The sequence below is a fragment of the Haliotis rufescens genome, unplaced genomic scaffold (genome assembly GCF_023055435.1).
Source record: "Haliotis rufescens isolate VD_foot unplaced genomic scaffold, xgHalRufe1.0.p SCAF_22, whole genome shotgun sequence".
In the NCBI taxonomy this organism is placed as follows: domain Eukaryota; kingdom Metazoa; phylum Mollusca; class Gastropoda; order Lepetellida; family Haliotidae; genus Haliotis; species Haliotis rufescens.
The window spans coordinates 10,901,825-10,922,720 of record NW_025963913.1 but is presented as its reverse complement, the minus strand read 5'-3'; the positions used below and the strand labels follow the sequence as shown (position 1 = coordinate 10,922,720).

The window sequence follows — 20,896 nt, the reverse complement described above, 5'->3', positions numbered from 1 at the left end:
CTAAGGATACAATTATTATTATTATTATTACTAAATGCGTAAGTCACTGATCAAAGTATTTGATAATTTAGATAATGCACAGTGAAAACATAATGAAAACTGTTTAAAACATTAAAACGAAATCACATTTGATCTGCAAACATTTGTCATTCAGAAATTGATGATCAATATATTGTGTGTAGATCTAATTACTTTTACTGTTCATGTTATAAATTGAACCCTGCAAGATTCTTATTGAGGCTAAAATATTAAAAAGGTTATTTAATATTGGATTCATTTTGACAGCTTTCTCACTGTAAAACTTTCCATTTCCTTATTCAACTATATGCACATTATTTTCTTGGAATATCAAACCTTCAAACAGATATGAAAAGCACATATATATATATGTCAACATACAAAAATTAGAAAACTGCGCCAAATATTTTAACAGTGTTGGTCAAGTGATAAATAGTCTCATTCACTCGGAAGTGGAAATCTACCCAGTCCTGTTGTACTAGATCTAGTTCAGTCAAAGAGAATATGATTATTTGGAAATATACATCAATAATTGGAAATCTAATATTGATTAGATCTAATATCCATGGCAGAATGTTTGAAATACGAGCTGTCATGTTATGATAATAAATTCCATATTCTGAGGAGATTTATGTGTATTTGATGATATATATATATACACAGTAAAAAAAGTGTTGCACCCCCTATACTTTTTCATGGAGGGGTGTTTTGAAAGGGTGTAAAGATAACCGAATTAATATTATAACCAGGATTTGTGTATACCAACAAACCAGTGTATTGTCTATACAATGAACTTAAATGGGGTATTCCATGACCTTATGGCATGTAATAATCTCATGCTGAACTTTTACGAAAAATGAACGAACAACGAAGACGCATTAAGTATGGTGACATCTCAATAAATTTTAGTGACCAAATTCATCCAATAGGGTAAGAATGTCATATGGAGATTTGACGAACACAGTAAGTCAATATCGAGAACTTCCACCAAGCACTTGGATCACAGCTTGAAGTCTTCGTCTCATACTCCTCACCAGACGTTGGAATCGCTCCATGGGCAGCTGCTGCCACTCCTCGTGTAATGCTGCTTCCAATTCACGCAAGTTCTGTGGAGGAGGGTCCCGACGATAAATCAGGCGTCCCAAAATGTCCCATACATGTTCCAGAGGATTCAGATCTGGACTCATTGCTGGCCATGGAATCTGCGTCAGAGCATTGTTGTGGATAACCTGGGTCACAGCTCGTGAACGATGTGGTCTGGCATTGTCATCCATGAATATCGGTCTGGTGGCCAGTGGATGATTGTCAAAATGGGGCACCACAACTGGATTCAGCACCTCTTGGATGTAGCGCTCCCCTGTCAAGTTGCCTCGTATGGTCACTAAATCAAGCTTACAATCAAATGAGAAGCATCCCCAGACCATAACAGATCCACCTCCATAAGGTACAGTTGGCATGATGTTTCTTGCAGTATAAGCTGTTCCAGGACGCCTCCATACTCTCACTCTGCCATCCACAACATGCAGAAGGAACCTGCTTTCGTCCGACCAGTGGACTCTTCTCCAGGACCTCAAGTTCCAGTTCTGTCTCAGTCTACACCAGGCTAGACGTAGTCGTTTGTGGTTGTCTGTGAGTTTAGGTCGCTTGATAACCCTTCTGGACTTCAACCCTGCAGCTTTAAGACGATTTCTCACGGTCTGGGTACTGAACTGTTGACGAGGAAGCCAAAGACGTTTCAAGGTTGTGCTTGTAGCAAATGGATGACGCCTTACCACCCTCAACAACGCTCTGTCATCTCTAACTGTGGTCTTACGTGGTCTGCCAGAGGGTCTGCGATTCCTTACATCATTAGTTTGTGCGTGTTTTCTGACCAAACGGCTTATTGTTGAGTAGTGATGTCCGGTTCTTCTGCCAATCTCCTTGAACGAAAGACCTGCTCCATGAAGGCCAATAATCTGCCACTTGACTGCTTCTGACAATCGTCTACCCGGCATTGTGGGTTACAATAAACTGGGCTGTCAGAGAACATCTTTTATAGGCGATGTTGAGCTTTAGAAGATACTGCAATCTGCAAATGTCATGCACCATGCAATTCACGTGCTGATTGCTACGTTTTGGTGATCATCTTCCCTCCGAAAACATTACACATTTAACATCAGATCCCCAAGGAATACCTACCATTAAAACCAGAGTCGGGCGTTTTAAATGTTGTGATGTATCAAACGTATTAATGTGGGGGTGCAACACGTTTTTTACTGTGTATATACACACACAATTGGTTATTGGTTATCTTGTACAATCACAGAATGTACCATGTACATTAGACTCTATAATAGAATACTATTTAAGCAAGCCAATCATAGCGCCATTGTCACAGTTTCAATGAAAGGAAAAACAAATCGAAATCGAACTTTACAACACATGATATCCATAAGCGGTTAACTCAAATGCAAAAAGGTATTGCTGTCATTATTTTAGAAATTATGTTGATGTTTTCAATTTGTGCAGTGACAACAAAAACAATTGAGTGCGATCAAATTGGCTGTCTGATATCAAAATACAGTAGAACACGGATATAACGAACTACTAGGGACCAGAGAAATCAGTTCGTTATATCCGTTGTTCGTTATACACGTTTTCGCTCGGAAACGTCCGCCATCTTGGATAAGACAAAACACAATACACACGTAACTGCAGCATTGATTTGTATTAGCAGTGATCATTCAACTGATATCAATTTACAACATTCATTTAATAACATTAAATTCATAACATTTTCTGAAGATTGTTATCAAATACATGTACAAAATTTAAACATATTTATCATTTTTCGATTTACATACGAAATGTGTAGTCTTTGATTTTACTTTGGCCTCGTTTTGCTGACTGCATTCTTGAAACGGCATCGTTCAGATCCGCCAAACTGTCAAAAACTGTTTGTTTTACAGACAAGATTACATGTACAGGTAAGATTAACACAATGCAAATTTAACAAGGTTGATCCGTCACCACTGATTGTATTGATTCGCCGCCATTGTTTTGATTCGCCGCTGATTGCATACAGCCAATTGTCAGTGACACTTAACACTGAGTGAGATTTCTCAGTTCGCTATACACGTCGCTAATAAGTGATAAATGGGCTTGTCGGTGATCAGGTATCAGTTCGCTGTATCCGTTAGTTCGCTATAGAAAGTATGTTATATACGTAAATTTTATATGATATTACATAGGAGATAAATCAAGGATTTTTTAACAGTTCGTTGTATACGTTTGTTCGCTATATCTGTGTTCGTTATATCCGTGTTCTACTGTAGTTAAGTGTATGTGACATGGATGCATAATAAAAAGATTCACCGTCATTCGCATGAAGTTCAGCGTGGCAGAAAAAGGTTGAGAAGAGCGGTAACCACTTTACTAAGCCCACCATATTTCACTAACCATAGCACTGTATAAAATATGAGTTACACGATGTTAAAGCTGAGATGATTAGGGTGATGGTTATAATTTTGATTTTACGCACTCAGTGTTTGACATCTTAATTTGCAGTTGAAAAAGGACCATATATGGTCCCCTGGCACTAAGAGGGTGTTAAAAATGAGGGACAATATATGGTCCCATGGCACAAGGAGGGTTAAGGCATGGAGATTTTAAATTTGAAACACCACAATAGTTTGGAACATGTGATGGGATTGGATGACATTGAAGGTCAAGTTCATTGTGAAGTAGACTCCAATAAAGCCTATGTAAACAATATATCATGCACATTTATGACTGGAATTTGACAAAAAATTAAATTCATGATCTCTCTGTAGGCAGTTCAATGCTGCAATTGAAGGCCAAAGTCTTAACAGAAGCGCTTATAGCTTTGTTACAGTAGCTAGAGGCATAGGACTTTCTGTTTCTCTTTTACTTCATTGGCCATGTGTTTTCCTAACCTGGAAGTAAAATTATTCACCGAGAAATACTCATAGCTTTGTTATTAAGGTAGCAAGAGGCACACGTCTTTCTATGTTGTACTGCTTTGGATATGTGTGGGGTCAACCTGATGATAATACCAAAATGGTTCATGATGCATTTTTCTGATGGCAAAGTATTTGGACTTTCAAGGAAGTATCATGGAACTGTTCTGCGATGAACAATACCTTCCAAATGCATGCTGGTTTTCTTGGGGAATTAGTCAGCAAAGAGCCGGAGTCACAGGAGACTAATCACAATTTTATTTACGAGAACAATTAACAATTTACAATATACTTAGAAAATAACTGAAGGTGCCACAGAGAGTGGGTACAACACTCTCAGCTGTGGGAGAGAGGTCTGCTGGGTAAGAGAGTCAAACCCCTTCTCTGCCCTAACAAGGTTCCTGTATGTATTTAACAAAAATTTGAACAATAAAATGGAATATGATTGGTTGATACATGATTGGTTGTGCCCTATGCTAAATGAATGGCTAGACAGAGGGGAATACTTAATCCTGTTAATCCTGTTGGACTGGCACTAATCTTGTTGACATATTTACTGGATGCTTTGAAAGAGATTTTGGTGTCACTATAGACGAGCTTGTGTTGGGGCTAATCCTTAATGCACTATAGACGAGCTTGTATGGGGGCTAATCCTTAATGCACTATAGACGAGCTTGTGTGGGGGCTAATCCTTAATGCCCTATAGACGAGCTTGTATGGAGGCTAATCCTTAATGAGTCTAAATTGAAGTAATTGCTGAATGTTATTCTAATATAGGTGATGACAGATTTACTTAAATAAAATAGTTCAAGGTAATCTATAAGACTATGTAGACATATCTTTTGTCTGGGAGATGGGATCTTGATACCTTAGGCTATTATCTAAATTATCTAAAAGCTCCAAATCAATTAAACTATGTAGACGTAACTCTTGTTTTATTGAATAGTATGTCTAGGAGATGCGCTCTCGTTACCTTAGGCTAGCATTTATCTAAAAAGGTATAACTGAAAGTACTGATATTTTATATGTGCATTTTACCTGATGATAAGTATTACTTGCTAAACTATAATTATATGAAATGATGTATAAATAATACACCATGATAACTCCTAAAAACACTTGATGTGGATCTAATTATTATAGGATAACTTAGTATAAATGTTATACCATGATAACTTCCCCTCAGTCTGAAAAGTTTGGACCCCAAACGTGTAAAAAATAAAATAATTATGGCTTAGATGGACAATGTATTAAGTTAAAACTGGTAGTTTAGTAAATATCAATTATTATAGAGTCTCTTTGGTATAAGCAAACATAATGTAAAAGTTCTTTCTGCTGTCATCAGGGAATCTGGATGTGGAGCTGGCTTGTCTTGGCACTCAGTACTGGTGGTTTTATGGGTGATGTAGGAGGCCTTGAGTTCCACATCCTGGTTTGAGGTTTTAGGATAGTTGGCTGTGTCCATATCCGTTATAGAGGTTTTACATGGAAAACAAAGAAAAGAGAGTTAGCGTGTTCAAATGATATGTCATATATAAACATTATCCATACTTCCTCAGTTCGTATGTAATAACTAGAAAATAAAACAAATATGTTAATTATGATGTAAAAGATCAGTACATAATTATTACTAAATGGTGTCATGACCAGGAAGAATGTATTGGCAGCAAATTACAAAAGTATATCATGGAAAAAAACAAAAACATCCTTCTATTTTTTTGGATACAATCATTAGATGCATTATAAATACATATATGTGCATGTGCATATAACAAGTGCATTGATTAATTACAGAACTTTTGTATATCCTTTTTAGAATTATTTGTTAGTTTTCGTAACTTTTTGGTTTGCCTTTTCTTTGTTTTGGTTCATTTAGGTTTGCTTTATTTCAATTCGGTTTGTTTCGCTTCCCTTTGTTTCGTTTCGATTTTTGTATGTTTCATTTTAGTTTATTTTGCTTCCTCCTCTTTGTAGTCAAAGATTTGGATGAAATCTGGACAAATCCTTTGTAGGTGACGTAAATTTGGATGTTCTTTTATACTTACTTCAACCAATGTGTCTTGAGTGACATCAGCATTTGTAGCATGTAAGGCTGCAACAACATTAACTGGTACTGACTGATAATCCTCTTCATATTCAAAGGTGACTGACCAATGTGTTGTCTGTGTGTCTGATTCTAAGTGATTAACAATAGGTGTGCAAATATCCTCAGTCTGAGTTGTCTGTGTGACCTGTGTGGATGAATGTGTGTTTGGCACTGCTAGTTGATTTGCTTTGCTGAGTTGAAGTTACTGAGAAGACTGTTTTCTCAGCATCTTCTTCTGTCTGATCATTACAGTTAATATTTTCCTCTTATTCCCTACGTGAGAGAGCATCGGCATTCCCATTGGCTTTGCCACTGCGGTGAACAATGTAAAAAGTGTAGGTAGAAAGTTCCAAAGACCATCGCCCTAACCTACCTGTGGCATCCTTGATGGATTTTAGCCATTTCAATGCTATATGATCAGTGTAGACTGTGAATTTGGAATTTGCAAGGTATGGACGAAAGGATCTAATGGCTTCAACTAGAGCTAAGCCGTCCTTTTCTGTAATGCTCCAGTTCTTTTCGCTGCCATGAAGAGCTCTACCACCAAAAGCTATTGGATGTTCATTATTTTTCTCATCTTTTTGACTCAAAACAAAACCTATGCTCATATCCTTCTATTTTTTTGGATACAATCATTAGATGCATTATATATACATATATGTGCATGTGCATATAACAAGTGCATTGATTAATTACAGAACTTTTGTATATCCTTTTTAGAATTATTTGTTAGTTTTCGTAACTTTTTGGTTTGCCTTTTCTTTGTTTTGGTTCATTTAGGTTTGCTTTATTTCAATTCGGTTTGTTTCGCTTCCCTTTGTTTCGTTTCGATTTTTGTATGTTTCATTTTAGTTTATTTTGCTTCGGAACGTGTTCGGTCCGATTCGCAGTATGTTTGGTTTGGTTCATTTCATTTCGTTTCGCGATACGGTTCGGTTTCGTTTCGATTCGCGGTATGGTTTGGTTTGGTTCATTTCATTTCGATCCACGATACGGTTCGATTCAATTGGGTTTATTTCAGTTTGATTCGCTTTGGTTTGACTCATTTCGATTCACGATATGGTTTGCTTTGGTTGGTTCGTTTCACTTCGCTCTGAGATTGGTTGATCAGGCCAATGCTCAAAATTTGTTGTGATACAAATAACTCAGATGATCAGGCTGATGCCATTTGTTCTCAACTGGCGAAACTGGTGACCCAAAGTGAAAAGACTTGACACAAAATAAACATAACAAGATACAGGTAATAGCTGTTTTGTGTTTTGCACCGTTTATTCAGGAGATTTTGTATTTTGGTCAAGAATATTTTCATTTAGCAACTACAGGTATATATTTGGGGAGTTGATCCTGGTATGGTCGACTGGGACTACAGTCTATGTAATACGGATGTGAAACACGGTAGAAAAAGGTGTTGATGTTTCCAAAGTCTATATGTGGAAAAATAACCCTTTTGGATTTATAAATTGGTAGTTCATCTGGATCATATGGAGGATTATCTACTTTACAGGACCACTTAGAGAGATCCTTCCAGCTATCATCAAGGTAGCGCTGTATGAGGTGTGCAGGAACACTTTCAAAATAGTGTGTATGGTAATCATGATCATCTTTGTTGTTGGTATATGAGGTCTTGACATAGCAGTCTCCTTGAATAATTTCAATGCCCATAATTCTCTTTATTGCATGACCCTCTGGTTTGACATCTAATTCTATGCATGGTTTGGTGTTTTCTTGCTCGACATTCCCTGACATTGTACTCCCAGACAGAACATTGACTGATTTATTGTCTTGTGCTGATTCCTTTTGGTCGAAAAACTTATGATTCTTCAGTGGACGTTTTCGTCGTTTTCCTGACATACTTCTATTGAGGTGAAATTCTCTCTGAATGGTGTCTGGAATGCTGCTGCCATACTCCCATGTGTTTCCTCTTTCTGGATCCTTCCATTTCACTCTGTAGTAGATTTTGCCATTTGCTCTCTTAGAACTTACAATTGAGTGGATGTCCTCTGGATTGAAAATAGGAGGGATATCCTTGGTTTGATTACCTGATGTTGGACTTGGAGGTTGTACCTGGCTGTCGTCGGGTTGTTTTCTGGATTTGGGCTGCTGATGCTTACTATTCACTCCCCTTTTCCCTTTGTTTACCTTTTCATTTACCTTGGTTGGAGCACTAGGACCTGGTGTGGCATGATTTTCCTTCATTGTTGCCGTGGGACTGGTAGGTTTTTCTGTTGTACTTGAAGCAAGGTTTTTCTTCTTTGTTGGGGTCTTTTGCTTCGGACTCTTGTTGCTGGAAGTACCTGCCTTTGTTTTGGAATTGACCTTCTTACCTTTCTGTTGTGGAGGTGATTGATCAGTAGCCTGGTAAGTTGAACTTGTTGATGGGGAATTGTTGCTGTCAAACTGAGTATCGTTGACTGGTTCCTCGTTGTCATCCATGACTCCTGAATCTATGTTACTGGGGTCATTGAGGTATGGTTCTGGAGGATACTGTGGACAATCAGCAGGATCAAAATATGGCTTCAGACGGTTGGCATGGACTAGTGGTTTGTGTATTTTGTCGTCAGAACTTCAGCGTAGTTTGTAGGTATGAATGATATAATAGCTACCATACCACTTTTTGGTTAATTTGTTGGAAAGGCCTTTTTCAACTTTTTGACAATAAAGCCAAACTCTTTGACCTGGGGCGAATTCTGGTTCTTTAGCCTTTTGATTATATTGTTCTGAATACACCTCCTTAGCCCGAGCAGTGTTTTCAGCTGCAATTGTTCTAGTGATTTCCAGCTCCTCAAGCAAATTTAAAAGATAACTTTTGTTATTGTGGCCTAAATTTTCTTTTGGAATTAATGCTACATCTTGTGGAGCTCTCATTTCTCGGCCAAAAAGCATAACGTATGGGGATTTTTGTGTTGATGAATTTGGGGCCATCCGATTGGCCATCATGATGCCAGGAATAAAACAGGCCAATCATTTTGAGACTTGTTACCATAGGCTCTTAGTGATTGATTGATATAAGAATTGAGCCTTTCTACACAGCTGTTTGTTTGAGGATGGGATGGGCTGGTATGGGTAAATTTAATTGCCAAAAGTTCACAAATTGCTTTGATAAGTTTGGACATGAAGTTCTGACCTCTGTCTGAAATTAAGGTCCTTGGAGCGCCATACCGACAAAATATTTCTCTGACGAGAACATCTGCTACTTCTTTGGCTTCTTGGGTCCGAAGTGGAAAGGCTTCACACCATCTGGATGATGCATCTGTGATGACCAAAATGTACTTGTACTTGTCTGGTGTTGTTGGCAGGGGACCGAGAATGTCAACGTGCCATCGGGTGAAGACCTCTTCTACAGGTAGTGGACGAAGTGGTGCCTTCTTGCCATGGTAGTGCCTCTTTGTCTGTTGACATACCTCTCATGTCTGGACATAGGTAGCAATATCGCTGTACATTTTGGGCCAGTAGTACTTAGGTCTCATGGTGTTGTGCATCCTTTCTTTCCCGTGGTGGCAACCGCCAAACTCTGAGTCATGGTAGGATTGCAGGACTTGATTCCTGAGGGTTCTTGGGACTGCCAGCTGTTTAATGAACTTGTCTGCATGGCCTTTCTGTCTTTGTGGAACGAATCTGTATAGGATCCCTTCATCAATTTCAAAAGTATTGGCTTCGATAAGAATCTTTTGACGATCCTTTTCATTTTGCGGAAGGACATCCTCCTCTTTGTAGTCAAAGATTTGGATGAAATCTGGACAAATCCTTTGTAGGTGACGTAAATTTGGATGTTCTTTTATACTTACTTCAACCAATGTGTCTTGAGTGACATCAGCATTTGTAGCATGTAAGGCTGCAACAACATTAACTGGTACTGACTGATAATCCTCTTCATATTCAAAGGTGACTGACCAATGTGTTGTCTGTGTGTCTGATTCTAAGTGATTAACAATAGGTGTGCAAATATCCTCAGTCTGAGTTGTCTGTGTGACCTGTGTGGATGAATGTGTGTTTGGCACTGCTAGTTGATTTGCTTTGCTGAGTTGAAGTTACTGAGAAGACTGTTTTCTCAGCATCTTCTTCTGTCTGATCATTACAGTTAATATTTTCCTCTTATTCCCTACGTGAGAGAGCATCGGCATTCCCATTGGCTTTGCCACTGCGGTGAACAATGTAAAAAGTGTAGGTAGAAAGTTCCAAAGACCATCGCCCTAACCTACCTGTGGCATCCTTGATGGATTTTAGCCATTTCAATGCTATATGATCAGTGTAGACTGTGAATTTGGAATTTGCAAGGTATGGACGAAAGGATCTAATGGCTTCAACTAGAGCTAAGCCGTCCTTTTCTGTAATGCTCCAGTTCTTTTCGCTGCCATGAAGAGCTCTACCACCAAAAGCTATTGGATGTTCATTATTTTTCTCATCTTTTTGACTCAAAACAAAACCTATGCTCATATCCTTCTATTTTTTTGGATACAATCATTAGATGCATTATATATACATATATGTGCATGTGCATATAACAAGTGCATTGATTAATTACAGAACTTTTGTATATCCTTTTTAGAATTATTTGTTAGTTTTCGTAACTTTTTGGTTTGCCTTTTCTTTGTTTTGGTTCATTTAGGTTTGCTTTATTTCAATTCGGTTTGTTTCGCTTCCCTTTGTTTCGTTTCGATTTTTGTATGTTTCATTTTAGTTTATTTTGCTTCGGAACGTGTTCGGTCCGATTCGCAGTATGGGTTGCTTTGGTTTGGTTCATTTCATTTCGTTTCGCGATACGGTTCGGTTTCGTTTCGATTCGCGGTATGGTTTGGTTTGGTTCATTTCATTTCGATCCACGATACGGTTCGATTCAATTGGGTTTATTTCAGTTTGATTCGCTTTGGTTTGACTCATTTCGATTCGCGATATGGTTTGCTTTGGTTTGGTTCGTTTCACTTCGCTCTTGAGATTGGTTGATCAGGCCAATGCTCAAAATTTGTTGTGATACAAATAACTCAGATGATCAGGCTGATGCCATTTGTTCTCAACTGGCGAAACTGGTGACCCAAAGTGAAAAGACTTGACACAAAATAAACATAACAAGATACAGGTAATAGCTGTTTTGTGTTTTGCACCGTTTATTCAGGAGATTTTGTATTTTGGTCAAGAATATTTTCATTTAGCAACTACAGGTATATATGGGGAGTTGATCCTGGTATGGTCGACTGGGACTACAGTCTATGTAATACGGATGTGAAACACGGTAGAAAAAGGTGTTGATGTTTCCAAAGTCTATATGTGGAAAAATAACCCTTTTGGATTTATAAATTGGTAGTTCATCTGGATCAAATGGAGGATTATCTACTTTACAGGACCACTTAGAGAGATCCTTCCAGCTATCATCAAGGTAGCGCTGTATGAGGTGTGCAGGAACACTTTCAAAATAGTGTGTATGGTAATCATGATCATCTTTGTTGTTGGTATATGAGGTCTTGACATAGCAGTCTCCTTGAATAATTTCAATGCCCATAATTCTCTTTATTGCATGACCCTCTGGTTTGACATCTAATTCTATGCATGGTTTGGTGTTTTCTTGCTCGACATTCCCTGACATTGTACTCCCAGACAGAACATTGACTGATTTATTGTCTTGTGCTGATTCCTTTTGGTCGAAAAACTTATGATTCTTCAGTGGACGTTTTCGTCGTTTTCCTGACATACTTCTATTGAGGTGAAATTCTCTCTGAATGGTGTCTGGAATGCTGCTGCCATACTCCCATGTGTTTCCTCTTTCTGGATCCTTCCATTTCACTCTGTAGTAGATTTTGCCATTTGCTCTCTTAGAACTTACAATTGAGTGGATGTCCTCTGGATTGAAAATAGGAGGGATATCCTTGGTTTGATTACCTGATGTTGGACTTGGAGGTTGTACCTGGCTGTCGTCGGGTTGTTTTCTGGATTTGGGCTGCTGATGCTTACTATTCACTCCCCTTTTCCCTTTGTTTACCTTTTCATTTACCTTGGTTGGAGCACTAGGACCTGGTGTGGCATGATTTTCCTTCATTGTTGCCGTGGGACTGGTAGGTTTTTCTGTTGTACTTGAAACTTGAAAACAAAGTGGAGAATTTGTCAAACCTTGGGGCAAACGTTTGAATTGATAAAGGCCTTGATGGGTGACGAAAGCAGTTTTATGCTTTGAATCTTCATGTAATGGCACTTGGAAGAAGCCATTAGCAAGGTCTAAAGTTGAGAAGATCTTAGCTTGTGCATTGGCGATGTGATCAACAACATCAAAAACAGGAAGAGGCCATGACATTGGTAAAGTGACAGAATTCAACTTTCTGTAGTCACAAACAAATCTATATGAGCCATCACGTTTCTTGACTAGGATAATGGGAGCTGAATACATAGAAGTAGACTCCTCGATCAAATCGTACTTCAGAAAATCATCTATAAGTTCTTCAGTGACTTTTTGGAGATGAGGAGATTGGCGATATGGTCTTCTCTTAACGTGTGGGTGGTTGCCAGTGTCAATGATATGTTGGTGCAGGTCAGTCTTTCCTAAATCTGCAAGACTCGTTGAAAACATGTTTCTATTTTGTCCCAAAAATTTAAGTAGTCTGTGTCGTTGGTCTGGAGTCAGTTGTGTATTTGTCAAATCAAATCCTAATTCTTGTGCAATTTTAACATGGTCCCTGGTGTCATTGTCTTTCTTCTCATTGTCAGTGTTAACGGTATTTGTTGATGGTTGGTCAGAGTCAATTTCAAAAACAGAGTCTTTGTCAATGTAACTAAATTTGCCTACAACAGTACCCTTGTCAAGAACCTTTTCTTCTTGGGAGGGATTCATAAGCCTAAATGTAGCAGTTTTGCTTTTTGCTTTAGAAAGAGTTCTACCGCCTGCTACTTCAGAATGAGCACTGAGGGAAGCGATGGGTTCAATGAGGATGAGGGAATCCTCTTTGACCTCTGATAGTCTAACCTTGAAATGAATTTCACTCTGAGGGGGGATGTAAATCTGATCTATTGTTTTTGCTAATCCACTAATCTCTTGCACTGAATTGGCTATGAAATTGATATATTGCCTATCTGAGGTGCTGTTGTTAAGTATCAAGGAATGACAGCTATAATCTAAGACTGCATCATTGTCATCAAGGAAGTTTTCACCTAGTATCACTGCCTCTGGAAGTGTAGGCAGAATATGGAATCTTTGAGAAAATTCCTGATCCTCAATGACAAAATCTAACACAACTGAACCTAACACTTTATGCAATTCGCCGCCAACACCTTTAACCTGTGGAAAGGGTGAGTTTCCAAGAGTAAGGTTTTCAAAAGCTTTGCTAAGAAAAGCAGACAAAATACAACAAATGGATGCCCCTGTATCTACTAAACAATTTGTTGTTTTTGTACCAAATTGTGCCTGAATGTGCATAACTAAAGACACTGTTGGAATTTCACTTTCAAAGTTACTTTCCATTCCAGACTCCATATTTGCCATGACACCTATTAGTATGTACCGTACTAAATTAAAGAAAGACAAGTAATCAACAATGTAATGTCGTACTTACAATATTTGAAGACTTTTTCTTCCTTTGTTGGTGTCTTTGGAGGAGTTGGTTGTCTTTAATCCAGTGTTGAGGTCAGAGGTTGATGCAGCTTGCTTGTTATTCCATCAGATGATCACAGTTGGACATGTCCTCCAATGAGTTCTTGTAGCTGGTCGTAGTTAGTTTCTGGACTCCGTGGTTCCGAAAACGATGATTCTCCGCCAAATTATCATGGAACTGTACTGCAATGTTTTCTTGGGGAATTAGTCAGCAAAGAGCCGGAGTCACAGGAGGCTAATCACAATTTTATTTACGAGAACAATTAACAATTTACAATATACTTAGAAAATAACTGAAGGTGCCACAGAGAGTCGGTACAACACTCTCAGCTGTGGGAGAGAGGTCTGCTTGGTAAGAGAGTCAAACCCCTTCTCTGCCCTAACAAGGTTCCTGTATGTATTTAACAAAAATTTGAACAATAAAATGGAATATGATTGGTTGATACATGATTGGTTGTGCCCTATGCTAAATGAATGGCTAGACAGAGGGGAATACTTAATCCTGTTAATCCTGTTGGACTGGCACTAATCTTGTTGACATATTTACTGGATGCTTTGAAAGAGATTTTGGTGTCACTATAGACGAGCTTGTGTTGGGGCTAATCCTTAATGCACTATAGACGAGCTTGTATGGGGGCTAATCCTTAATGCCCTATAGACGAGCTTGTATGGAGGCTAATCCTTAATGAGTCTAAATTGAAGTAATTGCTGAATGTTATTCTAATATAGGTGATGACAGATTTACTTAAATAAAATAGTTCAAGGTAATCTATAAGACTATGTAGACATATCTTTTGTCTGGGAGATGGGATCTTGATACCTTAGGCTAGCATTTATCTAAAAGCTCCAAATCAATTAAACTATGTAGACGTAACTCTTGTTTTATTGAATAGTATGTCTAGGAGATGCGCTCTCGTTACCTTAGGCTAGCATTTATCTAAAAAGGTATAACTGAAAGTACTGATATTTTATATGTGCATTTTACCTGATGATAAGTATTACTTGCTAAACTATAATTATATGAAATGATGTATAAATAATACACCATGATAACTCCTAAAAACACTTGATGTGGATCTAATTATTATAGGATAACTTAGTATAAATGTTATACCATGATAGAAGGATGGAAATGGGTTGGCTTCTATTTTTGTATGTAATTTCAGTTTCCCATCTGTTCCATTCTAAATTGGTCAAAATGAAAATAATCATATAATCAGGGCGGGAGTGTGTTTTTGTAGTCTTTATTAGAAAATAAATCACAAATGCCATTCTCTTTTTGGTTGTGATCGAGCGAGTAGGTGTGGTTTTAAGCCACTTTTATCACTATTCCAGTAATATCACAGTGGGGACACCTGAAATGGGCTTCAAGCGTTGGTGTCTGCATTATATACAGAAACATTCTAGTAAAAGTCTTTGTTTTAATTTTGACTTTTTATGATAACATGCAGAAAATCCAAGAGTGACAACAGGGCCTCAGATATCTCAGGAAGAAGGTATTTCACAGGGCACCCGTCACCTTTCATTCGAAAACTGGGTAGATGGCTCACCCGTGGATTCTGAGGAATATGACACTGATGTTGAAGAAGAAAAGAAGCCAGGTGAATGGGGAATAATGTTATCATGGTGCACTTTGAAGTTTCTTGTTGTTTTTCTTGTGTTTATTTTAGGGATTATGAGGACTGGTGTCCAAAACTTTGATTGTGCTCATTTAGAACTGATTACAGAACTTTGTCCACCTAACATTAGTCTGTGTTATGAAAACATGAAACTATATATAATGTACTGCAGTTTTGTGCATCATATTCAAGATGTCAAATGTACAGCTAGATTTCCAATTTCTCCCATGCATGGAGGGGCAGATATTTGGGTGTTGATGGTTTAATGTATAGAATCGGCAGGAGAAAGGCAGGAGATGTGCTTTGTTGGAGATGCACGTCCAAAAAATGCTTGAGAAATGTTGGCGACATACCTATGCATGTAGAAACAAACCACACCCATCCATATAAACATAATTCAAAATTTATACAAAAAGCATGGTGCGTATATGTATGCATATGTTTAGTAAACTGTAATAGTGATTGATAAACAGAAGTATATTATCACACAGCAGCACTGGATCCACTATGAGACAGCAGCTCCGCGAACAAACGACCATCTGAAGGGTTGGCATGAGAGATTTAAGAAGCTGATTGGGAAAGCGCATCTCAATGTTTTTTGAAATTCTAAAATTCAGTTGTGCTGAACAGAAAGTGAACAAAATACATCTCAACTTGTCTGGTACACTGTTGGTCAGCAACTACCTCCCCAAAAGAAGAAATATAAGGATATGCAGAGAAGGACTTGACGATTTGAAGAGAAAACTGGATGGCAACAAAATGAGTGTCATGAAATGCAGCGCCAGTGTTTTAAGATTAGCTTGATATGTGTGTGTGTATTTAAATCTAAAAATCAAAATTGCCTGTAGCAACATGCAACTAGAGTTCATGATTTGGGGATCAGACTTTTCTCTTTACATGCAGTCTTTTAGACCATTTATCCAACACTATCAAACCAACTACAATCAAGAGTTGGCCAAAACCAAAAGGGAAGCTGTAAAATCATGTGCCACAAAAGTGATGGACACACATATATCCCAACTACAATTGAACGTATGTGATCTCAGAGACCTAGCCACCATGGACAAAAACATACTCCAAAAGGATGCTGATAAACATTCTCTGGATACCATTTTTGCCAAACAGCTCAACCCGAGAATCCACTAACTGGCATACAAAACTAGATCAACGTTTCAATGAGTTTAATGAAAAGAATCCATATGACCCCAAACTGTTTATGGAACCTACATCAACCCCATGCAATCCTACTAGGAGACCACGCCACTAGGAGCCAAGAAACTCGCATCCCCTTAATCGGTTCAATAACAACAGTCTTTCAAATGGAAGACTAGAAACCAGTCAGGACACATCCAGCTGGAAAAAGTCTAAGGCAATTTGCCAATGCTCTCAATGTGAGCGGCAAGAACAATACAAACATTACCCATGAATTTTCCAATCTGAACCTCAATAATAACAGTTCAAATAAAAATTCTGAACGTTACCAAAATGCTTTTGTTATTAATCTGTCTGATTACCAACACTGATCTTAAGGCATTATTTAGACGGATGAGAATCTCTCACTTTTTCTATGAGACCCAACAAAACAGCCACAATTGATAATTTCAATGACCTAGAGCGAATATTTGGTCCACACAGTGCCTGGACCCCAAATCCGGGCATAGAACCGACGCTCAATGTATTTATCAAATCAGTTAAACATCAGTTTCTAAAAATAAACACCATTCCGTTTGCACACAACAACCTCTCTCGTACACAAAGAACAGCCATCGATAGTCTCAAAAATAACTTTGAAATCATGTTTAAGAAAGCTGACAAAGGATCAGGAGTTGTTATTCTCAATACCACTGATTACATCACACAGACTACACGTCAATCACAATACTTCTCACTAAAATCTTCACCAAAGAAGAAATCACATATAAAATATTCAATGGACTGTTACCCAAGGACCCCAAACCTGGTCCGTTCTACCTCCTGCCTAAAATCCTTAAAAGCCTAACACCTGGCAAAGTGCCAGGCCGCCCCATCATAAGCGGAAATGGCACCACCACTGAACTGATTAGCAGCTTCATTGATGAACACATAAAAGAGTTTGTCAAAAATTATCCAAGCTGCATTGTGGACACCATCAACTTCATTCAGACCCTAGATAACTTCAACCTCCTACCAAACAGCTGAAGAGAGAACAGACCTCTTAACACAAAATCAGTAGTATAAGTAATGACAGTTCTGCTGCAACTCCACTGGAGCCAGATTTATATACATGTACTGCTACTACAGAGGATTTTTTTGTGCAAAAATGATGATGCGATTCAACGATCGTATTAAAGAATCATCAATTTTAATTAATAATCGATAAAATATACTATAGCCCATGAGGATATTGGAAAGGTATAGGAGCAATACAAAAATTAGCCAGTGTAGCTAAGGTATCTAAAGATGTGGCCAGGGATTGGTTAAAGAAACAAGCGATGTGGCAAATATACTTACCGGCATCGCGTTATATCCCGAGGAAGAAGTTTGATATTTTTACAAGGAATGAAGTTCATCAAGCTTACCTCTTGTTTCTTCCCTATGATAAGGTAAGACGCAAAACGTATAAATATGCTTTAACCGTAGTGGATGTGGCTAGTCGCTACAAGGAGCCTGAGCCATTAACCTCGAAAGATTCAACAGAAGTAGCTAATGCACTGAGTTGCATATATAAACGCAGACCACTAAAATGGCCTAAGTTATTTCAAGTAGATCCTGGTCGCGAGTTTATGGGATCAGTAACTAAACTGTTAACAAAGCACGATGTCGAAATCAGGCGTGGTGAAAAAGAGGCCCACCGTAGTCAAGCTATCGTTGAAAGATTTAACTGGACATTAGCGGAACGTTTGTTTGGATATCAGTATAGGATTGAAATGAAATCAGAATGATTAAGATCAACCGAATGGGTGACACGATTATCAGCTGTTGTATCAGCGCTAAATAATGAAGTAACGAGATTAATAGGGAAGAAACCATCCGATGCGATTAAAATGAAATCTGTGACTTCCAAATCTTTAGCACCGCGGAGAGGCAAAGAACAAAAATTTCCTGATAGAGTAAACGTAAGATATTTATACCAGCCCGGTGAACTCGAAGGAGGCCAACGTCGCGCAACCGATCCAATTTGGTCCCTTAAGATATATAACATTAGTCGATTGGTTATGAGAGAAGGAGAGCCTATTCTTAAATATATTAAAGATGGACCGGGCAGGGCATTTGTACGAGAAGAGTTGTTCATAGTTTCCAACGATACAGTATTACCACCCTAACCATAAGCATAGGTAGCTACACCATCCTTATCAATACATCTCTTTGTATATAATGGGGATAATGATGTCTTGTTCATTCTTAATCCATATATCCTATGATTGACACTTCTTAAAGCGTTCATCTCGTGTTTGAATGTTCTACCGTTGAATAATGCTTCTTTATACTGTTCGTGTTTGATATGCTTTTTCACCACATACTTCTTAACACCCTTAGCTTTGCATACGCTCCTGACACTGCCTTCTGGTGAAGTGAACGGAAGCACACTAAGTGGCTGTTTGTCTCAAACGTCTTGACGTGTATGGTGATTTCTCTTCGGTGAGCACCGTAAGACGATCCATGGCTGGCGGGCGTGTGGACTGGATCCGTGAAGCTCCCGGTAGTGAATAGGCCTTCAGTATCTCCAGCTTGCCATAAGAGCTGACTGCTTGTAAGCGGAGACCAACAGGATCGGGCGGTCAGGCATGCTGACATGGTTAGAGCAGATAATTGTATACCAAGAAGTAGCTTGATGTTCATGATGTCAATCACTGAATTGTCCAGTCTAAACTTGATTAAGTGCAGATTGCTATCAATAGTAGTCATAGTGCAAGCGTCATGTCGAGCTTATCTGTAGCCACCTACGATGTAGTTGTGGTTTTAACGTCCCTGGGAGGTACAGCCGACTGTTTGGAGCGTTGCTGCAGGGCCGCCAATAGGGATTATAAAAGAGATCCAAATTGCGAAGCTGAGAGAGCAGTCTGATCTCTATGATCCCATGAGTTGAACAGAAGGCGCCAGTGTTTGGGATAGTGACTTGTCGGGTGATTGCTGGTCTGGATGCGTATCAGTCAGCGACGCTAAATGTGAATGACAGGAAGGTCTATAAGGATAACATTAAGAGTCCGAGATAAAATATGTCTGAGTAACGACCATAATGAGCTTGTAGTATGGTCAAAGGGTAGCACACGCTTCGTCTCATTTTTTGAAACAAGGAAACAGTAGCTGTTAGACAATCCAGGTATAGTCAGGGATGAGTGACTTTACCAGTTGGACAAAGTAGGCATATGGATCAACCAATTTTACAGGTGAACAGGGATGCACAAAATTAAAACACTAGACAAATTTTTAAACTTATCCTATCACACTCTATGCATTTCATCCTCCTTCTTCTGATCCCTTGTGTGGAAATGAAGTTTCCAGCTTCTGAGCTTCTATTTGCCCAAACACCTCTGCATCATCATGGTGATCATCCCAGCAATCAGGTCATGCACCCATATCTTTTGCAGCGCCGACCTCGATCTGGTCCCTTGACCTCGTGAAAACATGTTTGGCCCCATTACTGACTATACCAGTAATAAGGCGTTGGCTGCACTTGTTAGGGACACACATAAGGTTGATAAAGCTTATGGAAATATAAGTAACGTTCAGGAGTGCGTTTGTGCGAGATGTTTTCTCTGTTCTCCAGGAACACAGTTTAGGAAGTTTCCACAACCTTTTTGAAATGAGTAGAGAAGCAATAAGTATGAGTCAGGATAAGATAAAATAAAATAGATGGGTGAACCCACAAAGACAGACTGACTTGGCTGGCATAGTTAGGAATGCCCATTCAGAAGAAAATATATATAGTGTGTATCTTTGACTTGTACTATTGGTCAACAATGACTAAGTTACCTTTGGTAAGCTACACTGCAATGAGTCAATGTCACATGATTATCGGGTTAGTGAGTATGCAGGGGATTATGCAATGGTGGGTGCCAAAGTGAAGTGATCATCTAGTTGTTAACAAGTATACATCGCAAGTGCTAAACCAATATGATGAGTAAGAACTGCATTTGGAAATACTTGGTACTGGGTAACCAAGTAGGTTAAATAGGTTAAATGATAGGTAGGTAACTTAACTCTCAGTTAAGCTGATTAATTGCCTTAATTATGTCCAAGGTCGATAAACCTTGTTGAAGGTAAGGGGTGCTTTAAGTAGGGAATGATTCACACACAACTTTCAAACTAAAAAATAAACAGTTAATCCATAAAACTAAAAAATTGCATATCTTGGGTAAAAAATAAATACACAACCAATTTATTTAACTACCAAAACAAATTTACTTATCCAGGGTGATTACATATTCACAACAAGATGTATAAATATATCAACTACATTTTTTATTAGGATGAGTGCTAAAGCTCTATCGTTGAACGAGTATCATGAAAAATAGATAAAACTGAAAGAAAGGTAGTCCATGAAAAAACTAACCTGGCATATATACATTTCAGCTAGCAAATGCTTTTTCTCCACAATATAGGCCATTAAGCAAATCAATATTGTTTGTGATTTTCACCTGGCAGCAGGTGAAATTCATGTGTT

At 38.4% G+C, this 20,896-nt stretch overlaps 1 protein-coding gene across 5 annotated transcripts in view; it reads left to right on the top strand.

Moving 5' to 3' along the window:
- LOC124146392 (leucine-rich repeat-containing protein 74B-like) overlaps positions 1 to 20,896 on the top strand; it is a 442,719-nt gene that overhangs the window by 85,312 nt on the left and 336,511 nt on the right. For all 5 annotated transcript variants that reach the window (XR_007222720.1, XM_046516658.2, XM_048401501.1 and 2 more), the window contains one exon: positions 15,085 to 15,234. Coding sequence is in view for 4 of the 5 variants with exons in the window: in XM_046516658.2 (XP_046372614.2) it covers positions 15,085 to 15,234 (150 nt within the window). In the remaining variant the exon portion in view is untranslated. The remainder of the gene's footprint in view (positions 1 to 15,084; positions 15,235 to 20,896) is intronic.